This window comes from Salminus brasiliensis, chromosome 8 (assembly GCF_030463535.1).
Source record: "Salminus brasiliensis chromosome 8, fSalBra1.hap2, whole genome shotgun sequence".
Lineage (NCBI taxonomy): Eukaryota > Metazoa > Chordata > Actinopteri > Characiformes > Bryconidae > Salminus > Salminus brasiliensis.
This window is the reverse complement of record NC_132885.1, coordinates 2,993,582-3,017,523: the sequence shown is the minus strand read 5'-3', so window position 1 is coordinate 3,017,523 and position 23,942 is coordinate 2,993,582. Positions and strand designations below refer to the sequence as shown.

General features: G+C 42.9%; 1 protein-coding gene and 1 pseudogene across 1 annotated transcript; both read left to right on the top strand.

Moving 5' to 3' along the window:
- Positions 1 to 1,895: 1,895 nt before the first annotated feature.
- On the top strand, positions 1,896 to 14,819 carry frzb (frizzled related protein). The gene is made up of 5 exons (XM_072685398.1): positions 1,896 to 2,708; positions 6,752 to 6,817; positions 7,414 to 7,618; positions 7,859 to 7,922; positions 12,627 to 14,819. The coding sequence occupies exons 1-5, from the start codon at positions 2,255 to 2,257 to the stop codon at positions 12,672 to 12,674; spliced, it is 837 nt and encodes a 278-aa protein (XP_072541499.1). The 5' UTR covers positions 1,896 to 2,254; the 3' UTR covers positions 12,675 to 14,819.
- Positions 5,071 to 6,316, top strand: LOC140561103 (uncharacterized; annotated as a pseudogene).
- Positions 14,820 to 23,942: the final 9,123 nt, after the last annotated feature.

Sequence of the window (23,942 nt, the reverse complement as noted above, 5' to 3'; positions counted from 1 at the left end):
GTTCAGCGTTTCCTCGTTAACATCCTCACCAACTGTCATCGCAGAAGAAGGGCCGTCTACAGTGGTAGCCCCCGAAGAATGGCTCTGTATGTGAAAATGGGCCGTATTTCTGCCTCCTGATACTTTATAGGGGCAGTGGAGCCTCAGCGTTTAGAGCTCCAGGCTATTGATGACAGGGTTGTGGGTTCAGTACCTGGGTTCGGCAAGCTGCCACTGTTGGCCCCTGGAGCAAGGCCCTTCACCCTCTCTCTCTCTTCTCCCCGGGCGCTGGAGTTGGCTGCCCACCACTCTTGGTGTGTGTTCTCACTGCCCCTAGTGCACCTGGTCGAATGCCAGGTGTCAGCTAGAGGGGTATAAAGCCCCCCAGCATTGAGTGTTCTATGGAATGATGGATGGTGGGGCTTCATCCAGTACTTTTGGAATAAGATGGAGCACCACCATCCATCATTCCATAGAACACTCAATGCTGGGGGGCTTTATACCCCTCTAGCTGACACCTGGCATTCGACCGGGAGCGCTTACAGCTTAATGTTCAGAGCGCTCAGCAGCTGCTTAGAAGAGCCCAAGGCTGCTGACTGTTGAGACGAGGTTTGAGGAGTCTGAATATTCATAAAGCTTTATAGGGATGTCTCGATCCGATCTGATCCAGTGGAACAGGGCCGATCCAGGCATATTTTAAATGGATCGGGTATGGGCTATTTTAATCCCAATCTCTATCCAGATCAAAGCCCAAGGCGCCGTTAACGGACACTACCCCCAGCCGGCTGCAGCAGCAGCAGTGTGGACGTTCTCAGAAGGTAAATAAAGGAGTTGAGGTTCTGCAGTGTGGAGCTATTTTACAGTGGAACCTGAAAACAGACCATAATATCTGACCCTTTATAAAACCCTCACTGAAACACTCTGACCGTTTTACCAGCGGGAGAACCGCAGAACCAGCGCTCGCCTTTCTCTGTTTATAAACCAGCACTGAAGAACCCATTCAGAACCGAGCGGAGGAGGCTAACACTAATGCTAACACACACACACACACACACACACACGATACAGGAACCCCAATCACACACACAGCACATTTACTCACTATAAACCAGTTATTACACACCAGTAGACCAACAACCACAGATACCAGTCCAGAGTGTGTACCACTACACACACTCATATACACACACACACACAGGAAGTGATCAGACTGCAGTGTTGTAAAGGAGCTGGGAGCTGATTGGTCAGGGAGGAGATCAGACTGGATTATAAGATATTAAACACTATAAAACATCATTTTAATAAAAGTCTCGACTAAACTAAATCAGTCAGTCCAGAAAGTCTGATTATAGAAACTGATGCTTAATCAGCAGCAGTTATATATATATATGTGTGTGTATATATATATATATATATATATATGTGTGTGTGTATATGTATATATGTGTGTGTGTATATGTGTATATATATATATGTGTGTGTGTGTATATGTATATATGTGTGTGTGTGTGTGTGTGTGTGTATGTATATATGTATATATATGTGTGTGTGTGTGTGTATATGTATATATGTATATAGGGGGTCCCTAAGCAGCCTCCCACGCTTGTGGTCGTATGCCATGTCATGTTAAAGGTGTGTGTTTGAGGTTTGGACACTGGCTATGCTGTAAGTGCAGCCCTGGGCTGGGGAGTGTGTGCTTTTACGCATGAGGTCTCCAGGCTCAGCGAAGGAGGCTCCCAAGCACCGTGCATTCACCCCCACCCCCCACCCCCCTACCTCCTCCCATCCACCTCTAACCACCACCCTCCAGTCAGTTCCAACCTCTCCCCACCCCCAACCCCCTCCCAATCGGCCCCTCCTGCTTTTTCTGCTCGAGGTGGAGCGCGCAGTGATCTCACTTTCTTCGGTGCGCAGCAGCGGAGAGGAGCGCAGTCACGGAGCGCGAGGCAGAGTCGCGAGGCAGTTTTGCGTCACCGGGGGGGTCTGAGTGTGTGTTCCTCCAGTCTTTTGTCGGTGAGGAGTGAACGCGATGACACCACCTCTCCGCTGTCGTGACGCAAGCGCGTGGAGATAGTTGGAGACGGTTTTCTTGGCAAGGAGCTCCGCGCGCTCTGCGTCTCCATGCGCGCTCTATAAAGAGCCTCTCTCGATCACCTCACTGTCGGCGGGTATTGATCACCGGGACTGCGCGCGCGCTCGTGCGTGCGTGTGCGTGCGTGTGTGTGCGTGAGTGTTTGTTTGTTTTTCTCCTAAAGGAAAGGAAGTGGGCTTTGCCATGTCTTCTCACGAGACTCTCGTGTGCGTGCTGGCCTTGGTGAGCCTGCTGGGCTTCCGGCGCGCCACCGCCGCGTCCTGCGAGCCCGTGCGCATCCCCATGTGCAAGTCCATGCCGTGGAACATGACCAAGATGCCCAACCACCTGCACCACAGCACGCAGGCCAACGCTGTGCTCGCCATCGAGCAGTTCGAGGGTCTGCTGGGCACGCAGTGCAGCCCCGAGCTGCTCTTCTTCCTCTGCGCCATGTACGCGCCCATCTGCACCATCGACTTCCAGCACGACCCCATCAAGCCCTGCAAGGCCGTGTGCGAGCGCGCCAAGTGCGGCTGCGAGCCCGTCATGAAGCGCTACAACCACACCTGGCCCGAGAGCCTGGCCTGCGAGGAGCTGCCCGTGTACGACCGGGGCGTGTGCATCTCACCTGAGGCCATAGTCAAAGTGGAGGGGACAGGTACTCTCCACTCTCAGCAGCGCGAGCGGCAGTTCAGACCCTGCTGTGTTACTCCTAGCATTCCTGGGATGCCTTTATTAGCAGCAGAGATATGAGCACTGCTTCTGCTTCTGCTCTTATTATTATTAGTATTATTATTATTATTAATATCTGTATAATTAATAACAGTGGTGCTAATATTAGAACATGGTGGTATCTGTGTAATATTTGTAGAAGTAAGCTTTCTATTAAAATATTGCTAATAATAATATTAATAATGTTCTAATACTACTAGATTAGTGTATTAGTAGTAGTATTAGAACCTTATTAATATTAATATTTTAGTTATTAACGCTAGTGTTAGTGTATTAGCAGTAGCAGTGTATATGCAGTGGCATCTTTCAGTAGAAATATTAATATTATATTAGACTGAGTAATAACAGTACTCCAAATATACTAGCATTTTATTATTATTATTATTATTATTATTATTATTATTATTATTGCTGCGGTTACTATTTTAAGGCCTAGTAGTTTATTGGTAATAGTGGCAGCACCACTGGTAGTAGTAGTACTGTTTGTACATTATTAATATTAATTATTATTATTAATAATAATATTATCTTTCATTAGAAATAGTAATATTATGTTGGACTGAGTAATAACAGTACTCTTAATTATAGAGCATTATATTATTATTATTATTATTATTATTATTATTATTGCTGCGGTTACTATTTTAAGGCCTAGTAGTTTATTGGTAATAGTGGCAGCACCACTGGTAGTAGTAGTACTGTTTGTACTACAGCATAATATTACAACATAATAACCAACATAATATTACTATTTCTAATGAAAGATAATATTATTATTAATAATAATAATTAATATTAATAATAATATTATCTTTCATTAGAAATAGTAATATTATGTTGGACTGAGTAATAACAGTACTCTTAATTATAGAGCATTATATTATTATTATTGTTATTATTATTATTATTATTATTATTATTATTATTGTTGTTGTTGTTGTTGTTGTTGCGGTTACTATTTTAAGGCCTAGTAGATTATTGGTAGTAGTGGCAGCATCACTGGTAGTACTAGTACTGTTTCTACATTATTAATATTAATATGAGGTTGTAGTAACTTTATTATTAAAACTAATATTAGTGTAATAGTAGTAAGATCTTAAATTTAAAGTCATATTAGAGCATTATTCATATTTATATTATTAGCAGTAACTTTATTTAAACTAATTTTAGTAACATTTTCCATTAGAAGTAATATTACAACATTATTCATATATTTATTAGTAGTTGTTGTAACTTTGTTATGACTAATAATAGTGGGAGTATTTTCTCTCAGTAATATTAGATCATTATTCATATTTACATTATTAGTAGTAACTTTATTTCATCTAATATATTAGTAATATTTTCCATTAGAAGTAGTATTAGAACATTATTCATATTTTAATTAGTAGTAGGAACTTTATTATAACTAATATTAGTGGCAGTATTTTCCATTATTAGTAGTATTAGAACTGTAGTAATGTTATTATTATTAACACTAGTATTAGCAGTAGCATCTTTCATTAGAAATATTAATATTAGTTTTAGTGTAATAGTGGAAAGATCTTCCATTAGAAATAGTATTCAATCATTATTAATACTTTTATTAGTAGTAGTTACTTTATTATAACTAATATTAGTGGCAGTATTTTCCATTAGTAGTAGTATTAGAACATATTTAATAATTTAGTATTAGTAATTAGTAGTAGTAACTTTATTATAACTAATAGCCCTACATGGCCTCGCTTATTACTGATTACGAACCATCAAGACTACTTAGATCTCAGGGTGCTGGACTCTTACTCGTGCCCAAAATTCAGAAAACCTCAGCAGGGGGAAGAGCCTTTTCTTATGAAGCCCCCCAACTCTGGAATAACCTTCCAGATAATGTTCGGGACTCAGACACAGTCTCAATCTTTAAATCTAAGCTAAAACCTTATATGTTTAGTTTAGCTTTTGGTAATTAATGTTTCTTAGATAAGGGCTCCAGGTCCAGGGGTTCGCGGACCCAGGGAATTGTAGTACTCTGAGATGCTGGAGCTGTCGTCTCGCTGCTTACACGCGATCACTCAGGTTTGTGGACGGTGGAGCAGATGGACGCTAGTGTTTCAGGGTGCTCCCATGTCTGTGTTACCTTCTGGCTCTCTCCTTTTAATTAGGCTGACATAATCCAGCCCGACCTGCTGGGAGACTGACCGCTGTTAGAGATTATATATTCGTAATCTTGAAGATCCGCTGCCCAGTTCCAAATAAGTCCTGTCTTGGATTTCTAAGAGACAGAGGAGGAAATGGGGGGATAAGAGGTGGGGATGGGGTTAGAGGGGGAGTGGCTACATTTGCCAGTTCTCATGCAGAGTGAAGATGATCATAAGGTTGAAAATCGTAAAAGGATCTTAGCCCTGTGGGTTTGGATAAACGAGGGCCTGAGTCGGGATCAAATGGCCTCACACACTACACACTCTATACACACTGTACACACACTACACACTCTATACACACTGTACACACACTGTACACACACTGTACACACACTACATACACTGTACACACTGTAAACACACTATACACACACTACATACACCGTACACACTATACACACACTGTACACACACTACATACACTGTACACACTGTAAACACACTATACACACACTACATACACCGTACACACTATACACACACTGTACACACACTACATACACTGTACACACTATACACACACTGTACACACACTACACACTCTATACACACTGTACACACACTACATACACTGTACACACTATACACACACTGTACACACACGACACATACTGTACATACACCATACACTGTACACACACTACACATACTGTACACACACTGTAAACACACTGTACACACACTACACACTATACACACTGTAAACACACTGTACACACACTACATACACTGTACACACACCATACACTGTACACACACTACACATACTGTACACACACTGTAAACACACTGTACACACACTATACACACTGTAAACACACTGTACACACACTACATACACTGTACACACACCATACACTGTACACACACTACACATACTGTACACACACTGTACACACACTACACATACTGTACACACACCATACACTGTACACACACTACACATACTGTACACACACTACACATACTGTACACACACCATACACTGTACACACACACTACACATACTGTACACACACCATACACTGTACACACACTACACATACTGTACACACACTGTACACACACTACATACACTGTACACATACTGTACACACACTACACATACTGTACACACACTACACATACTGTACACACACTACATACACTGTACACATACTACACACTGTACACGCTCGTCCGTTTAATCAGAGCGTAACCAGCAGGTTTGATCAGTCTACAGATAGTGATTGATTCTAAATTATTTTCCTATTAGTCCCTGAATATTAAATATTAGGTAATATATTACTACTACCAATATTATTATATATCTTATTATGATAATATGTTGTAATACTATTTTATTGGAAGATGCTAGATTAGTGTATTAGTATGAATGTTAGAACCTTATTATTATTATTGTTATTGTAACAGAACAGAGCATTATTATTATTATTATTATTATTACTATTATTATTATGATAGTAGTACTGGTAGTCATTATTAGTAACACTAGTATTAGCAGTGGCATCTTTCATTAGTGATAGTAACAGTAGCTTAGACTGAGTAGTAACAGTACTCTTAATAGTATTATTATTATTATTATTATTATTATTGCTGCTGTTGTTACTATAAGATCTAGTGATTTATTGGTAGAAGTGACAGCAGCACTGTTAGTAGCACTGGTTTGTACATTATTACTATTTATATTAATATGAAGTGTAAGTGGTCGTAACTGTTAGATGTTATGTATTAGATATGAATTATGACTATAGAGCGTAGACTCATTGTTTGTTATTGTTTTTCTTTTCAGAGCGGTGCAAGTGCAAGACAGTGAAACTCACTCAAAAGATCTACATAAAGAACAACTATAATTACGGTAAGTCTTTAGACTACATAACAAGAAAATACCTCAGATCTAAAGCAAAGTCATGCTAACGTCTGTTTATTCATATTCATAAAAAGTCAAACTACATACAATAATTCATAGTAATTCATTGTGAATACTACATAATCCTAATTCATAAACCTGAATAATTCATAATAATTACTGAATCATTTGTATTAGATACTAAATAATTCATTGTGGATACATCATAATCCATACTAGATACTGAATAATTCATAGTAGATATGAATAATTAAGGGTGGGTAAATCATACTAAATAAAATAATTCATACTGGATACTAAATAATACTAATACTAAATAATACTGGATACTAAAATAAATCATACTGGATAGTAAATAATTTCAGTAGTTATTAAGATAAGAGATAAGATAATCCTTTATTAGTCCCACAGTGGGGAAATTCTCAGTGTCACAGCAGAAAGGGATAGCAAGACACTCAGTTACAAAATTATATAATTCATTGTGGATACTACACCATTCATACTAGATACTGAATAATTCATGGCAAATATGAATAATTAGGAGTAATATGCAGACAGTCTAAGTGAGCGAACTCTTTTTCTAGTCATACGTGCCAGAGTGAAGGAGATAAAGAGCCAAAATCATGACCTCAGTGCCATCGTGGAGGTGAAAGAGGTCCTTAAATCGTCTCTGGTCAACATTCCTCTGGACACGGTCACTCTGCACTACAGCTCAGACTGCCTCTGCCCCCATCTCACCGCTAATGAGGAATATATCATCATGGGCTACGAGAACGAGGAACGCTCCAGGTAACATCTGCTTCAACCAACAGACAGACAACAGCGCATTTCCTGACCTACAGAAACGATTATGATTATGATTATGATTATGATTATTAGGGGTGTACATTCTTCACCTCACAACAGTGTGATTCATTTAAACGATTCATTTCTTAAAGTGATTCAGTGCATCTTCAGTGGTCCAAAATCTTGGTCCAAAAATATGTGGACACTTCACTGAACATTATTCACTCTTCTACTCTTCTACAGGCTGCTGCTCATTGATAACTGTATTGCACTGAAGTGGAAGGACCGGTTAGGACGCAAAGTGAAGGTATCACAAAAGACACATTCCAGATCACAGAGCAGCACTGTCCATTTGTCCAAATATCCCTCCCCTCTTGTCCGGTTGGAGAGGCTTGGCACACGAGAAACGCTGAGATTAAAGCTTTGTACTAGTAGAAACACGCCTGTTTTTGGAGAGCTCAGTAAGATTCCTGTCTCCTGCTTCACAAGAAATTAATGACTAATCCAGAGGCCTCCAGACTGACCAACTCAATACTTTCAGAATGGAATGAAAGCTAGTGAGCAAACTAGTGGGTGTGGCCTTAATTTTGCTCTAAAAGAGTGCTATAGTGTATTGATTGACTGTTTGCTTGAAACACACTTTAAAATACAGAGCGAATCCCTCACAAATGCTGTGAAATTCCAAAAGTTTGTGGACGCCTCCTCCTCCAGAGTTTCTTCTGATATCAAGGCTAGTAACAGGGAGTCTGGGTCTGGACCCTTTGTTGCAATAACAGCTTCTACTCCTCTCGGATAGCTTTACAAGCCTTTCGAAATGTTGCTGTGATGAGGATTTGATTGCATTCAGCCTCGAGATTAGTTAGTGCTTCCATTCCAACCCATCCCAGAGGTGTTGGAAGGAGATCCTTCATTCCAGAGAACACAGATCTTCTGCTCCACAGCTGCACAATGCTGAGGGGCTTTACATTGAGCAGGGTGAGCTTAGGCTCCTGTGTGGCTCCACCTCTGTATCTCAGAAGCTCAGGAAAATAGGAGCCGCAGTGAGCCGCATTATGTAGTGAATATTTCGAGATTGGAGCACCAGGAGGCTTTTTGACGTCTGGTGATTTGGGGTAAATTTACGCCCGGTTGTTAATGTTTGCACAAAGTCTTCCCCTGTTGGTGTAGTGGTGAAATCCTCTGCAGATGGCTGCATTTTTTCTTTGAGTGGGAGAATAGTGGTCTAATAGCTCTCCAGGAAGTCGGTGATGGATGGAAAACTGAAATATCTAGAGCTTTGAGCTGAGCTTTTAGTGTGGATGAACTGGGATAAGGGTCAGGCAGCGTAGGGTGGGGGGGTGGGGTAACTGAGCAAGGAGGGAGAGAGAGAGCCAGAGAGAAACCTGAAGAACTCGAGACTCCAGATCCAGATCCTTAAACCCCACTCGCTCGTCTGCGTCTGAATACTTCACTGACCTCTTCCTCTCCCTGACTCTGCTGGTCTGGATCTCATGACCTCAGTAAATCTACTGGCAGAGCTGACTAGCCTGTGGATCCACATGAGTACCAGATCCGCAGAATCTGGCAGAGGGCATTTCAGTAAAGTATTCGGACGCAGGCAGCCTGACCTAAACACTGCCTCACTGAGCTCCACAGTAAAGCCATATTTCTATACAAACTGACCCCAAACTGAGCCCAAACTGACCCCAATACACACACATCTGCTTTATTCACATATTTACTGACTGATACATCATTTCAGTTCATACCTCCACCTGTCACTTCCCAGCAGAGCCCATTTCTCCATGTAGCCCATACAGATCACTGGCTGTCCTCAGGGCAGCAGAGCTCTCTAAATAAATAAATATACTTATAATATTACCATGGACATGTCATGTTCCTAATTCAGGGCAGAAATGCTGCTTAAAGGATCTGTTAAATGTAGACTTCAGGTTTAGGTCAGGTCCAGAAACAGCTACAGCTACAGATGCTGGTGTTGTGTTACACCCTTGGTGTGTATACTGTGGGTGTTTGGGGGGTTTCTGTGCCCTGTGGGCGTGTGTCTTGAGATATTCTTGAGAATATGGAGCTTGTCTCCCTTTGCTCTGAGCTCTACCAGCAGCAGCAGGTCTGGAGCTCTGCTGCAGTTACTGAGTCAGTTGGAGGCTTTTCTGCACTCTGCTCTGAGCTCAGCACTCGGCCCTGACCCCGCTCTGTAACTTTACGTGGTCTGACAGACACTCGGTGGACACTGAGCTGCTCTCTGTGAGCTGTTCCTCCTAAACTCTTCCACTGTTCAATAATAACACCACTCACAGCTGATGGAGGAAGATCTAGGAGGGAGGAGATTTCACCAGCTGACTTGTTGTTGTTGGTGCAGCGGTGTCTCCTATTACATACAGAACCACGCTGGAGTTCAGTGAGCTCTGTAGAACCTACACCCATTCTTTCTGTGTTTCCAGCAGCTCAGAGCAGCTTTGTACGAGAATTGGCATTATAGTACTATACTGCATGCAGTCTGTGTACCAACACTGAGGGTCCTATCTTATACCCTGTGCAAGGCGCCTCGACATGCTCGTTGCTATCTTCCACCCCACCAACAGTCTATCTTCACTCCCTCCGCCTGTGTCGCTTAAAAAGCAGCGCTGCTTGTGAATATCTCTACACTGGTAGGTAACGGAAGGTCGCTAAAATAGGGCCTTAATAAATAAAATAAAATAGAGTCTTAATAAATGCTTCCACTACTAATCTAATGACCAGCAAATATTCTGTTAGCTGACTTGGCATTTACCCAGGATTGTGGGTGGCTTCAATAAATCATGCAGTCTTACGATTTGAAGCTTAATTAGAAAGCTAGTTCTCAAGTGATGTGTTGTTGCTGCAGGTTTAGGGTGTTTTAGTCTGGTTTAATCGGATCCTGGTTCGTTTTCAGCCTTGTGTGAAATACAGTACACCGTAATTGCACTCAGATGAGTACCGAAACAACAGCATTGAGACCCTGGAGAAGAGGAGGAGGTCTCGGTCTGGTCCCAAACAAAGTCTGGAGCTTTTCAATTGTGATGAGAGCGCGATCTGACCTCCACAGGCTTGAGCTAACCAGCTCCGTATCCAGGTGTTAAGCTGCTATACTGCCCAGTTCATTACCGTTACTACAGCCGTGAGCAGATGCATCTAATATGCAGCACTAGTCCAGAACACCAGACACCTTTCTCAGTCCGCCCCAGACAGGTCTGTCTGACCAATCAGTGGAGAGAACTCTCTCACATGGTTTGTTGGGACTCATTTTGGTGAGCTTGGATTTTTCCCTGAGTGAAAACCAACCAAACCCAGGGGGAAACGCTCCAAGCTCACGAACCCGTTAACTGATTCGGACCAGAGCGAAGCGATTTTGTATGGAGCCAGGGGAACAACCCCCCCCCCCCCCCCCCTTACAAAAGGGAACATATGCTTGTGCCAGCAGATAGATGGCCCGTTATTAGCAGCACTATATCACAAATTTTCTTGTGATTTGGACTGAATGCAGCAAAGAAATGCCTTATTTTTAGAGGTTTTGACGAATGTCATCAAAAATCTTCTTCATATCAATTTACAATTATTCATTGTAAAGCTTGTTACAACTGGTGTCCTCACAAGGCAGCTTTACAGAATCAGTAATCATTAAAAAGACAAGAAATCGACCCCCGGTGAGCAGCCAATGACCTCATATGTCATCTAAATTTCGTGAAGCATTGTTTTGTATTGTACCTGTGGGGAACGGGGTGCTCAATGCATTTTTTATTTCTTTGTATTTTTAATCTTTTTTGATATTTTTATAAATAGCAGTATCCCAGCGCAAACATTACCATTAACCCCCAGCACGGCTAAGTTGGGTTAATTTGGCTGTGCCATATTATGGGATGGCTGTACGGATAGGGACTACATGCTGCAGAGAGCTGTGTTGCTAAATGTAGCTGGTAGCTAATATTAGGCTATATAGGCCGCACCCCCTCCCCCCACCCACAAACCGTTCACTGAGCTATACCAGTTAAGCAGTTTGATGGGCCACTCCAAAAACAAAAACTCCCCCCGTTTTGAGGCTTTCAGGGGTCTGGAGGGTTAATTGGAGGTCCTGGATTCCACAGGAGAGACCCCAGAGAACCTCACCTGGAGCTGTGATTGGTCACAGTCCTGAGCTCACACAGAACAAAACAATCACCACTTTATTCACTGCAAATATAACCCTGTCCTAAAGTAAGGCGTTTCCATGGTTACATTACATCACCTTCACTGGTTTCCGTCGATACCCTACATCCATTCCCATGCTTTCATCTCCTCCCATTTCTATTGTCATTCCATATCCATTATGCTAAACCTGTTTCCATGGTTACACTGCTACCGCTTCCTTTGTGAACACTACACCATTCCCTTGTTTTTTACGCTACACTCATTTCCATTGTTATAACACACTTGTTTCCATGGTTACCTTACTTTTATTTCCATAGTTATGCTACATGTATTTCCACAGTTACACTGTACCTGCTCCCGTGGTAACCCTACATCCATTTTTGTGTTTACGCTACACCCATTTCCATGGTTACGCTACAACTGTTTCGGTGGTTACACTCTTCCCATTTCCATGCTTACGCTACACCCATTTCCGTGGTCATATCACACTCCTTTCCGTGTTTACCTTACATCTGTTTCCAATGGTTACACTACATCTGTTTTTGTTGTTAGCTGATGTCTATTTCTATGGTTACACTACTCCCATTTCCATTTCATTTCATCAATTTCCATGGTTACCTTTCATGTATTTCCATTGTTACTCCTCTCTCATTGTCATGGTTATTGTCTGCACTCTTTGATGTAGAGGAGAGGATGTAGGTGCTGAAATTAGTTTGTGATATTAATAACTTTTAAGTAGATTAAGGTGTCTCACACACACACACACACACACACACACAGACACACACACACACTTCTAAAGCCATAGCTCCGCCCCTGCGTGCCAGGCCTGTGAGTGATGTGGTTTTGTTGCTGTTGTTTTTTCCAGCGCTGGGAGAAGAGCAGAGGTCCCGTGGGAAGACCCAGCCGCCACTAACCGGACCCTCCACACACTCTCACACGGACAAACCCCAGAAACCAGGACGTTCCCCAGAAAACTGAAAGAAATTGCACTATTGACGTTCTTCTCAAATGTCGCGGAGTTGGAAGCGTTTGTAGCAGAGCTGTGTTCCTTAGGTGTTGCTTTTATGATGTTTTTATATTCTCTCTTTTTGCACGGACAAAATGTTCAATCGACATTGCTGTGTGTGTGAGCGTGTGTGTGTGTGTGTGTGTGAGTGCGTACTTGTATTGGATGACTGTGTGAGGGGAGGGGGGTTAGGGAGGAGTCTTCTGAGACTCCCCTCTGAAGATGTGGGGAGATGTGGAGGAATCAAAGCGACAATGACGAGAGATCAAAGCCATAGTTCTGAAAAATCAAAGGTACACAGCCCCCCCTCTTTCTGTAAATGTAGTCAATTAGCTAAGACGTGTGCTGCACTACAGGCTAGGCTAATAGCCCACCAATTAGCCAAAAGTATTTGGACACACGCTCTTTCACCGTTTCTCCTAAAATCAAACTTACTAAAAAAAAGAGTTTCTCCTGCTTCTGTTGGAGTAACTGTCTCTACTGTCCAGGAAAGAAGGCTTTCTACTAGATTTTGGAGGAGCATTGCTGTGAGGATTTGATTGATTGCATTCAGCAATAAGTACATTAGTGAGGTCAGAATGTTGGGTGATGATCACCACCCCACCTCATCATCCCCAACTCTTCCCAACTCATCCCAAAAGTACTGGAAGAAGCTCCATCATTCCAGAGAACACAGTTCTTCTTCCACTGCTCCACAGCTCCTCAATGCTGGGGGGCTTTATATACCCCTCTACTAGCCCACGCCTGGCATTAGGCAGCATGGTGCCAATTGGTTCATCTGGTTGGTCTGATCCAGAGAGTCCTATTCTATTGGCAGTACTTCTCTACAATGGGTGAAACTTAAAGTAGCTGAATGCATTAATCAGAAGGGGTGTCCACAAACATTTGGACGCATAGTGCAAGTAAGTGCCTAAGCTGTGTAAACTTGCCTCAAACTGCTGGAAGAGTTGGTATTTTTTGCTCTGTAATGCACAGCTTGAGCGCCCCCTCATGGACAGCTGTACACATGCATTTCTGGACAAGCTGAGAGAAGCTCCAGAAGCTTGATCTGAAGGTGGAGCAGCATGTGGGCTGTAGAGGCGGTAGAGTAATACTACAGGAGTTTACACTAATATGACTCTATGGGTTCTGCAGCGTTACACAGCAGCAGTTCTGGAGAGAGGTTCTCCTCCTGCAGCTCCACCACCAAACCTCCATAGTGCAGTAGCAGCAGCAGCAGCGCTCCGGCCCGGAGTGGGAATGACGGAGACGCCGTTCTTCCCCTGTTACAGTCAGTGGAGGAGCATCAGCAGCTGTTTTAAGACACGTGTACATAGCGACTGCTAGCGTCATGCTAATTGGTGGGATATAAGCCTGCATTAGCTTCATTGTAGCTAGTCTTGTTGATCATCTACCCCTGGGGTGAGAGGGCCAGGGTGGGGTAAACTGTGTAAATTTGACTGTTCACCACATTGTCGCTTTAACGGGAGGGGCTGACTCCAGCAGCGGTGGGATGAGAAAGCCAAGTGTTTGGACTCGACTCCATCAGGCTTTAGCGTGTTCCAGGGAGCTCCGTCAGCGGCCGCAGCTGCAGCGAGTTTTTCTTCGCAGGATTTAACGCTCTTCAAAGGAGAAGCGATGAGTGGAGGGGGAACATCTTTTGGCAGGAAACACAAAGAGAACCGAGGAGGATCCAGAGCTGAGAGTGAAATGTTATTGAGGACAACAAAAACAAATGTCCTTCTTCATTTAAAAGGAACTCTGTTTTTTTCTGCATAATATTCCTGTAGTCCTGTTTTTTTTTTTGTTGTTTTTTTTTTGTTACTCTTTAACACATGTTTGATACGCTTGATCGTAAGCCATTCCTAGGAAGCTGTTTATGTAAGAATGCAAACGGAGCGGCATGTAAACGCTGGTTAATTGAAGCAGCTGTTTTGTTTTAAGGCAGTGTTTTTACTGGACTGATCAGTACAAGATGACTGGACACTGCTCCAAACCCACTCCAGACCATTACTCACTCTGCCTGTTAGCACATTTACATCCACTATTAAACATATCTGCCTGGTTAAGTGACTGAGTTGCAGAAGTGTGTGTGTTGGGGTGGGGGTGTGTTTGTGGGTGTACGATGAGTTCAGTGTCACTGGGGTCAGATTTATGGGAGGTAGCACAGTGCGCACTGTAAGGACTGCTTTCGTTGATCTGAGGTCTGTTAACCTCAAGCAAGCCTCTTAAACACCAGTAGAGCTGCTGTAGTGTTCCCAGAACAGGCGGTGTAGATTCGTAGATTCATACGGGATGTAATTCACTTCACAGTGCAGATTCATACTGCATTCAGATCACTTCATAACGCATTACTGTTAGACTGTAAAGACTGCACACACTGCAGATTCATACTGGATTTAAATAATTGCGCAATTATTGCTGGAAAACTACACAGTGCAAATTCATAGTGGTTTGAAATCACTTCACAGTTATAACTGTAAATACTTCACACTGTAGACTCATACTGGAGTAAATCACTTCACAGTTATTGTAAATACCTCACTTTAGATTCATACTGGGTTAAATCACTTTACAGTTATTACTGTAAAACCCACACACTGTAGATTCATACTGGGTTAAATCACTTCACAGTTATAACTGTAAATACTTCACACTGTAGACTCATACTGGAGTAAATCACTTCACAGTTATTATTGTAAATACCTCACTTTAGATTCATACTGGGTTAAATCACTTTACAGTTATTACTGTAAAACCCACACACTGTAGATTCATACTGGGTTAAATCACTTCACAGTTATAACTGTAAATACTTCACACTGTAGATTCATACTGGGTTAAATTACTTCACAGTTATTGTAAATACCTCACTGTAGATTCATACTGGATTCAAATCACAGTTATTGCTGTCAGACTAAAAAACAGGAGATTTTACTGTGTTAAATCACTTCTCATTTATTACTGTAAATGCTTCATGGGGAAGATTCATACTGATTAAAAAATATTTCACAGTGTTTCCCATCAGACTGTAAAACCCACACACTTAAGATTCATGCTGAACTTAAAGTATTCCACAATGATTACCATCAGACTGTAAAAACTACATACACTGTCGATTCATACTGGATAAACTCATTCCACATTTCTTTTCTGGTAGACTGTAAAGATCACACACACTGCAGATTCATACTGGACTAAACTCATTTACAGTTACTACTGTAAACACTTCATACCAAGTACCTCACTTTAGATTCATACTGGGTTAAATCACTTTACAGTTATTAATGTAAGACCCACACACTAAAGATTCATACTGGATTCAAATCACTCAACAGTTATTGCTTTTAGACTAAAAACTACACACTAAAGATTCATACTGGGTTAAATCGCTATAGCTATCACAGTAAATACCTCACACTTTAGATTCATACTGGGTTAAATTACTTCTCATTTATTACTGTAAACACTACACACTGAAGATTCATACTGAATTAAAAATATTCCACAATGACTACCATCAGACTGTAAAAACTACACACACACTGTCGATTCATACTGGGTTAAATCACGTTACAGTTATTACTGTAAAACCCACACACTGACAGTTCATACTGGATTCAAATCACTCAACAGTTATTGCTTTCAGACTAAAAACTGCACACTGACGATTCATACTGGGTTAAATCACTTTATAGCTATCACAGTAAATACCTCACACTTTAGATTCATACTGGGTTAAAAATAATCCACAATGTTTACCATCAGACTAAAAACTACACACACTGCAGATTCATACTGGAGTAAAATCACTTTACAGTTACTACTGTAAACACTTCACACTAAATACCTCACACTTTAGGTTCATACTGGATTAAAGGCAATTCACAGTTATTACTGTAAAACCCACACACTGAAAATTCATGCTGGATTAAAATTACTTGACAGTTATTGCTGTCAGACTAAAAACTAAACACTGAAGATTCATACTGGATTCAAATCACTCAACAGTTATTGCTTTAAGACTAAAAACTGCACACTGAAGATTCATACTGAGTTAAATCACTATAGCTATCACAGTAAATACCTCACACTTTAGATTCATACTGGGTTAAAAATATTCCACGTTTACCATCAGACTAAAAACTACACACTGAAGAATCATACTGGATTTACATCACTTCACATTTATTACTGTAAATACCTCACTTTAGATTCATGCTGGTCACAATGATTTTTTTTAGACAGTAAACACTTCACTCACTGCAGATTCATACTGGATTCAATTCACTTCATAATGTTGCTTAGTTTCTACATGTGACCTTTATGAACTGGGTGAACGGTGCCCGTTGAAACTTTAGCAGTGTTTACAAACTGGGCCAAATTCTTTCATTTCAAAACAGCAAATGAGGTTTTCCACAATACCGACCGCTTTAACCACCTTCACTGATCTCCTAATGATGTTTTTTTCCTTCTTGTCTTTTCCTTTTCTTCATTTGCCCGGTATTTCCCACGCCCTGTGGAAGCGCGTGTGACGCCAGTGCCATCGAGCTGCGGTTTTAAGGCTTCATGTTTATCAGCCCAGAGAGAGATGGAGCTCGGAAATTACTCCTGACCTGATTTATGCGCCAGGGGAGTCAGCACAATCACGAGCTGGGGAGTTTATGGGAGAATTAACACAAAACGGAGGATTTATGGGGACAAATTGACCCGCCTGCCTTGGCCCACGGTTCCCCTGGTAAAGGCCGTCAGCCTGTACTTTACTGCGCTCCGATACGGCGAATGAAACGCCTCTGCCATCAATCTGTCCCGCCACCCTTCGCGTTTTTAACTCGCTGAAATGATGCGGCCTGGGGGACAGATCAAATGACGCGTCGGCAAAGAAAATCTCCTGTTTTTCCTTCCATCAGTGTGAGCTCTCACACACTCTCGCTCTCTCTCTCACACACACACTTTCTACTCCAACCAGTCCAACCATGCCGCCAATGGACGCGAAATGCAGTAAAGCTAGCTTCATAAGACTCCATCAAGCCAGACACACAGGTCAGTAAAGTTCAGGGGGTAATGCTACACCCCTGTTGTAGGTACTTAAAGGAATACAAATGTACACGGTTTCCACCCTCCACCCCACCTCTTACCCCCAGTGTAATCAATCAGCCAAGACATGTCTGCTCCAGTTTTCCACTGCCCAGCTAACAAAACATTGACTAGCTGATCTCCAGCTTGGGTTTTCAACACTGGTGAACCAGGCCAGCACCAGACCAGCACAAACCAGCATTGAGCACTGGTATACTGGTCAACTTCTAAAAGACCAGTAGACCAGAAGACCAGAAGATCTGTACCACTGGGTACAGGGAACTCTTTGAGGAACGTATAAATCCAAGAGGTCGGAATCCATTCAGGGCGAATCGCTGAGGTAGCCGTAAAGCGTGGCAAAGTGGCAAAGCACCAAGTGGATGAGATTCACCTGGAACTGCTGAAAGCTCTGGGCACTGGGAGGGGGGCTGCCTTGGTTCACGCACTTCTGCAATGTTGCATGGACATTGGGAACTGTGCCTCTGGACTGACAAACCGGGGTGGAGGTCCCCCGGGATCGGAGAGTGAGCTCAAACCATCGAGGCATCACACTTCTCAGCCTCCCCAAGAAAAGCTCATGCCAGGAAAGGAGAAACGGTCCGATAGTTGAACCTCGGATTCCACCCTGGCTATTGAACGGTGGACCAGCCCTTTACCCTCTCTCAGATAGTTGAAGGGACTTCCATCACCATCACAGTTCCAAAACATGTGTATCCACGATCGTGGCACAAGGTCAGGCTTGTTGCATGTGGCCGTTGTGCCGTATCTCCACTGCTGTTTGTGGTCCTCATGGACAGGCCAGCAAGGTGTAGTCTTGGGTCTCTGCTGTTGTGGGTAACGTTGTCTTGCTGGCTTCTTCATGGGCCCCCATCAGGCATATACTGAGGGTGTCAGTGTAAGAATCAGCACCTTCAAGTCCGAGGCCAGGCTTCCTTCAGGTAGGGGCAGTGAACCCACCTCAAGATTGTTGGAAGAGGGATTGTGAGATCCACCACAGGCAAGTTAGGTGCGCTGACCACAGGTGAGGAGATACCTAGATCTCCAATCTACATCCCCACTACTCCCACTGCTCCTTTGCATTGAGAGAAGCCAGCTGAGGTTCGGACATGTGATAAGGACGCCCCCTGATTCCAGGCCGCTGTAGGTTTACCAGGCATGACCAAATGGGAGTAGATCCTGGACCAAACCGAGCTTGAAAACGAGATACGTTCTTAAAGCAGCGTAAAGAAAAGAACTACTGAGAGAAACCAGGCCTGGTGGGTTGTGCTGCCGGGAGTTCATTACCAAACATTTTTGTGTGGCTTGGCCTTATCCAGACAGGCAGCATTTCAGTGGTAGAGGGAGGAATGGATTCAGTTACATACCAGCAACTTCTGGAAGCAAACATTTCACCACCTGTAAAAAGAAAAAATAAAGCTGAAGATGAAAAGAGGATCTCCTCAAAATCCACGGTGGACTACCTCAAGAGGTGCCAGCTGGAGGTTTGAGGCCATGACCCTCACAGTCAAAACATCATTGAGGGTCAGTGAAAAGACCTCAAAAGAGCAGAGCAGCCAGATAACTCAAGGGGTGTCGTCGTAGTGGAGCAAAAAGTGGGACTAAGTAACCAAGGCCCAAAGTGGGATGAGGGCCCTTGAGGTGTCTGGGCCTTGGGGGTTTGGTGATTGAGATGGGCCCATGGGCACTGCTTGTGCATTTGGTGCTACACCCCTGTCCAGAACTAGGATCCTTTACAGTGAAAAATGTATCACCAGCTGTGATACTCGCCGGAGGTACTTAGGTACTACCTACTGACAGTTCTAGGTTCCCACATTTTTGTTTTGGACCCACTGGCAGATATTATGACCAGGGGTGTCCAAACCTGCATTCTACTGGATAAGCAAGTGTCAGTGAAGAGTTTGTCGGCCAAAACGGTAAGAAAAGGAATAAACTGACCCTCCGGATCTCCCTCCTCCATTTCTTTTCACCTCCTGCTACTCTGTATATGCTCCTGTGATCAGAAACACATGGTGAGATGTGTATGACATGTCCGGGCTGTGGTTCAGGTTTGGAATGGCTTGCAGTGCCTTGGAGCCTAAATCTATAATTGCCTGATAATGATATTTCAGGCATGCCTTTCCAGTGAGTGTTCACCATGTTCCTGTGCTAGCGTAGCTTCCCCTGAGCATTCCTTCTCCTTCTACCTTCCACAATGTCACTCCATATTTCACCCATATCCTCAAGAGCAAGACCTTCATTATTCCTGCACTGAGGCTACATTTCGCTTCCTTCAGTCTGAAAGCTTGTATAGGACTTGGAGTCATGTAGCAAAGTTAGGACGCCCTATTAAACATAGGTAAACATCTGCAGATCTGATCCTCATGTGATCAACAGTAAGAGACGGAGGTCATCTAACTAAACTAGAATCAACTTAGGTGCAGAACATCAGCTGCAGATGATCAGAACATGGTTGGAGAGGAATTATTCTGGAGGAGTCTGGAGTCTGATTTAAACCTCAGATGTTTAGTCTGGTCTGCTCTGGATTGATGGTTGAAGTGAGGACTGAAGATCACCATCATGGCCAGATCCAGAGAACTCTCTGAGGTCTTTAGAAAGAAGGGTGGAGATGCAGAGGAGTCTGGGAAGGGGTTTAAGAAGATCTCAGAACTGTTAGAAATCAGCCACTGTTCCACCGTCCACTATATCAGCTGACCAACATGGCCAGATCAGACCATTCCTAGCGGTCCAAGAGCAGATGAGCAGAACCACGAGACGAGTAAAGAAGACTCCAACAGTCCTAAAATGTTGTTCTAGGACCTACTCTTGAACATAGTTGATTTTCTAGACTGTCCTCAGTAGGAATTTGGCTTTTTTGCATTTTAATTGCCAATAAAATTGTTGATCAAATCAATTTTAAAGTCAAATTGTCTTTGTTTTTGCACAGTTGATTCAATGACATCATCGTTATCTATAGATGCGGTTTGGAGGAAGATCAAATTCTGATAGGCCCACATTAATCCATAAAGAACCACATATTTAATGGGGTGTACTGCTTGTTTCACACTCTGTAGCATTGTTGTGTTTTTGAAGAAACTCTCCATTGGCTCTTCTGGCTCAGTTTCGATGTATGCCTGTAGTTCCTCTGTTTCTCCAGTCTGTGTGAATGAGGGCACAGATACTGCAGCACATGCTAATTAAGCTTTGCACGCACAGCACTGTAAAAGGCCAGAGCAAGAAAGACCAGCAGTCAAACTCGGCAAGCTGACCTCATTTTTCCACCACAGCTACCCACTATAAACATAATCAGCATATTGGGCATATTCACAGAACTAGGAAATGTCTCTACGAAATGTTCAAAATAATGTTTTTTTTTAATATTTTTATGTGAATAATGAGTCATTAGTGAACTTTATATAGAAATTAATCAAATGCACTTACACATGAACACCAGCATTAACACCACACAGACTGAAATACTGTAACCTAGACATTTAACGTTCAAAATATCAACAATACTACAGTTAACTAACTACGTTTTGAGCACCACTTTTGAAAGGTAAGTCTTTCCTTAATATTAACGTTATTATAATTAAATTCTGGTTATTGAATTAATATGAGGTTCAAGTCAGTTGACTGTAACGACTCCAGATTCTTCCAGGACTTTTTCTGAAACTAAGACTTGGTAGAATTCAAGGCATGATTGGGATCATTGTCCTGTTGCAAGGCCCAATGATGCCCAAGCTTGAGCTTGACATTGACATTTTCTCCACACGCTGCAGGTTTCCGATGCCAGAGGAAGCACAGCAGCCCCAGAGCATCACAGAGCCATGCTGCACTCTAGGCCCGGGTTTGTTTGGCTACATACCTCTTCTGACCCAAAAGCACAATAAACCTCAATAACACTCAAAGAAGCAACAGAAGTTTTGGGATTCTGATTGGAGGACATGATGGATTTGATTAAGTATCAGGGAATCCTAGAAGAAGATGTCATGCCTCTTGTAAGGAAGCTAAAACTTTGGCATCATTGGACCTTGCAACAGGACAATGATCCCGAGCACACCTCAAAGTCCACCACAGCTTGAGTTTAGAATAAGTCCTGGAAGACTCTGCAGGGGTTGTCACAGACTTAAACCCCAAAGAAAATCTTTAGTGGCACACTCTACCACTGTACGCTTTCTATACACACACTCTGCCACTGCTGTACGCTATATACACACGCTGTCACTGCTGTACACTACATATATACACACCGCCACTGCTATATGCTATATATATACACACACACACTGCCACTGCTGTACGCTATATATACACACACTCTGCCACTGCTGTACGCTATACATACACACACACACTGCCACTGCTGTACGCTATATATACACACACTCTGCCACTGCTGTACGCTATACATACACACACACACTGCCACTGCTGTACGCTATATATACACACGCTGCCACTGCTGTACACTACATATATACACACCGCCACTGCTATACGCTATATATATACACACACACACTGCCACTGCTGTACGCTATATATACACACACTCTGCCACTGCTGTACGCTATACATACACACACTCTGCCACTGCTGTACGCTATACATACACACACTCTGCCACTGCTGTACGCTATATACACACGCTGCCACTGCTGTACACTACATATATACACACCGCCACTGCTATATGCTATATATATACACACACACACTGCCACTGCTGTACGCTATATATACACACACTCTGCCACTGCTGTACGCTATACATACACACACACACTGCCACTGCTGTACGCTATATATACACACACTCTGCCACTGCTGTACGCTATACATACACACACACACTGCCACAGCTGTACGCTATATATATATATATATATATATATATATATATATATACACACACTCTGCTACTGCTGTACGCAATATTTATACACACACACTGCCACTGCTGTATGCTATACATACACACACTGCCACAGCTGTACGCTATATATATATATATATATATATATATATATATATATATATATATATACACACACTCTGCTACTGCTGTACGCAATATTTACACACACACACTGCCACTGCTGTACACTATATATATATACACACACTGCCACTGCTATACGCTATATATATATACACTCTCCTACTGCTATACACTATATATACACACGCTGCCACTGCTATACACTACATATATACACACACACTGCCACTGTTATACACTATATATATATACATACACTGCCACTGCTATACGATATATATACACACACGGATTCCAAAATACCTCCTGTGTTCCCGGAAAGCTTCAGAGGGTGTCAGTGTGCTTAGCTGCTGATGACTTCTGAATGTGTGTGTTTCTATGAGTGTGTGTGTAAGTGAATGTACAGCTGTGTGAGAGCGCTCACTCGTCTGCAGGTGCTGTGTGTGTGTCTGACGGAGAGAGAGCTTTTGGGCTGAAATCCATCCCAGCTGTGTACTGTAGCTGGGCTGCAGTGTTAGAACAGCTGTGCAGCTGCATTAATGCCCCCCCTGTTCGTCCCCCCGCCGCACAAGAAAAAAACAACCCTGCCGTCCAGCAAGCGCCGGACAAGTGGGGGCTTCCTGAGCGCTGGTGGACAGAAGCCTCTTTTTAACGCCGCACTTACAGGGTGGGGGTTGGACGGCGTAACTCAGGCCTAAAAACACCTGACCAACATCGCTGACAGACTCAGACCCGCAGAGGTCAATACACATTTAGCCTCCGCATTTAACCCGCCCGTGGCAGTAAACACACACACACACACTAGTGACTGGGGGCAGTGGGTGAGCACACACACCCCTGGAGAGGAGGGCGGCCAACTCACGGCCTGGGGAGCAGTTGGGAGCTTGGATTCTTGCTTAAGGGCCCTGCAGCCTTCCTGCTAGTTCAGGGACTCAAACCAGCGACCCTTCTGGGCCTGAAGCCTCCTGGGCCTTGCATCTGCAAAATGTCAACTTTACAGGAGAAGCGAAAAACCTTCTTAAGTTTCAATGGATGTCAATGTTAAAATCGTTTATTCACGGCCATTTTGGAGCATTTCTATTGGTCCGTTCATGATGAAATTCTGATACCATATAAAGAACAGCTGCCAGATTCACATT

Excerpts from the sequence above, each read along its gene's own strand:
- frzb (XM_072685398.1), top strand. The coding sequence starts at position 2,255 with ATGTCTTCTCACGAGACTCTCGTGTGCGTGCTGGCCTTGGTGAGCCTG. Across the intron at positions 2,709-6,751 it reads AGTCAAAGTGGAGGGGACAG|AGCGGTGCAAGTGCAAGACA; the intron begins GTACTCTCCACT and ends TTTTCTTTTCAG. Across the intron at positions 6,818-7,413 it reads AAAGAACAACTATAATTACG|TCATACGTGCCAGAGTGAAG; the intron begins GTAAGTCTTTAG and ends CTCTTTTTCTAG.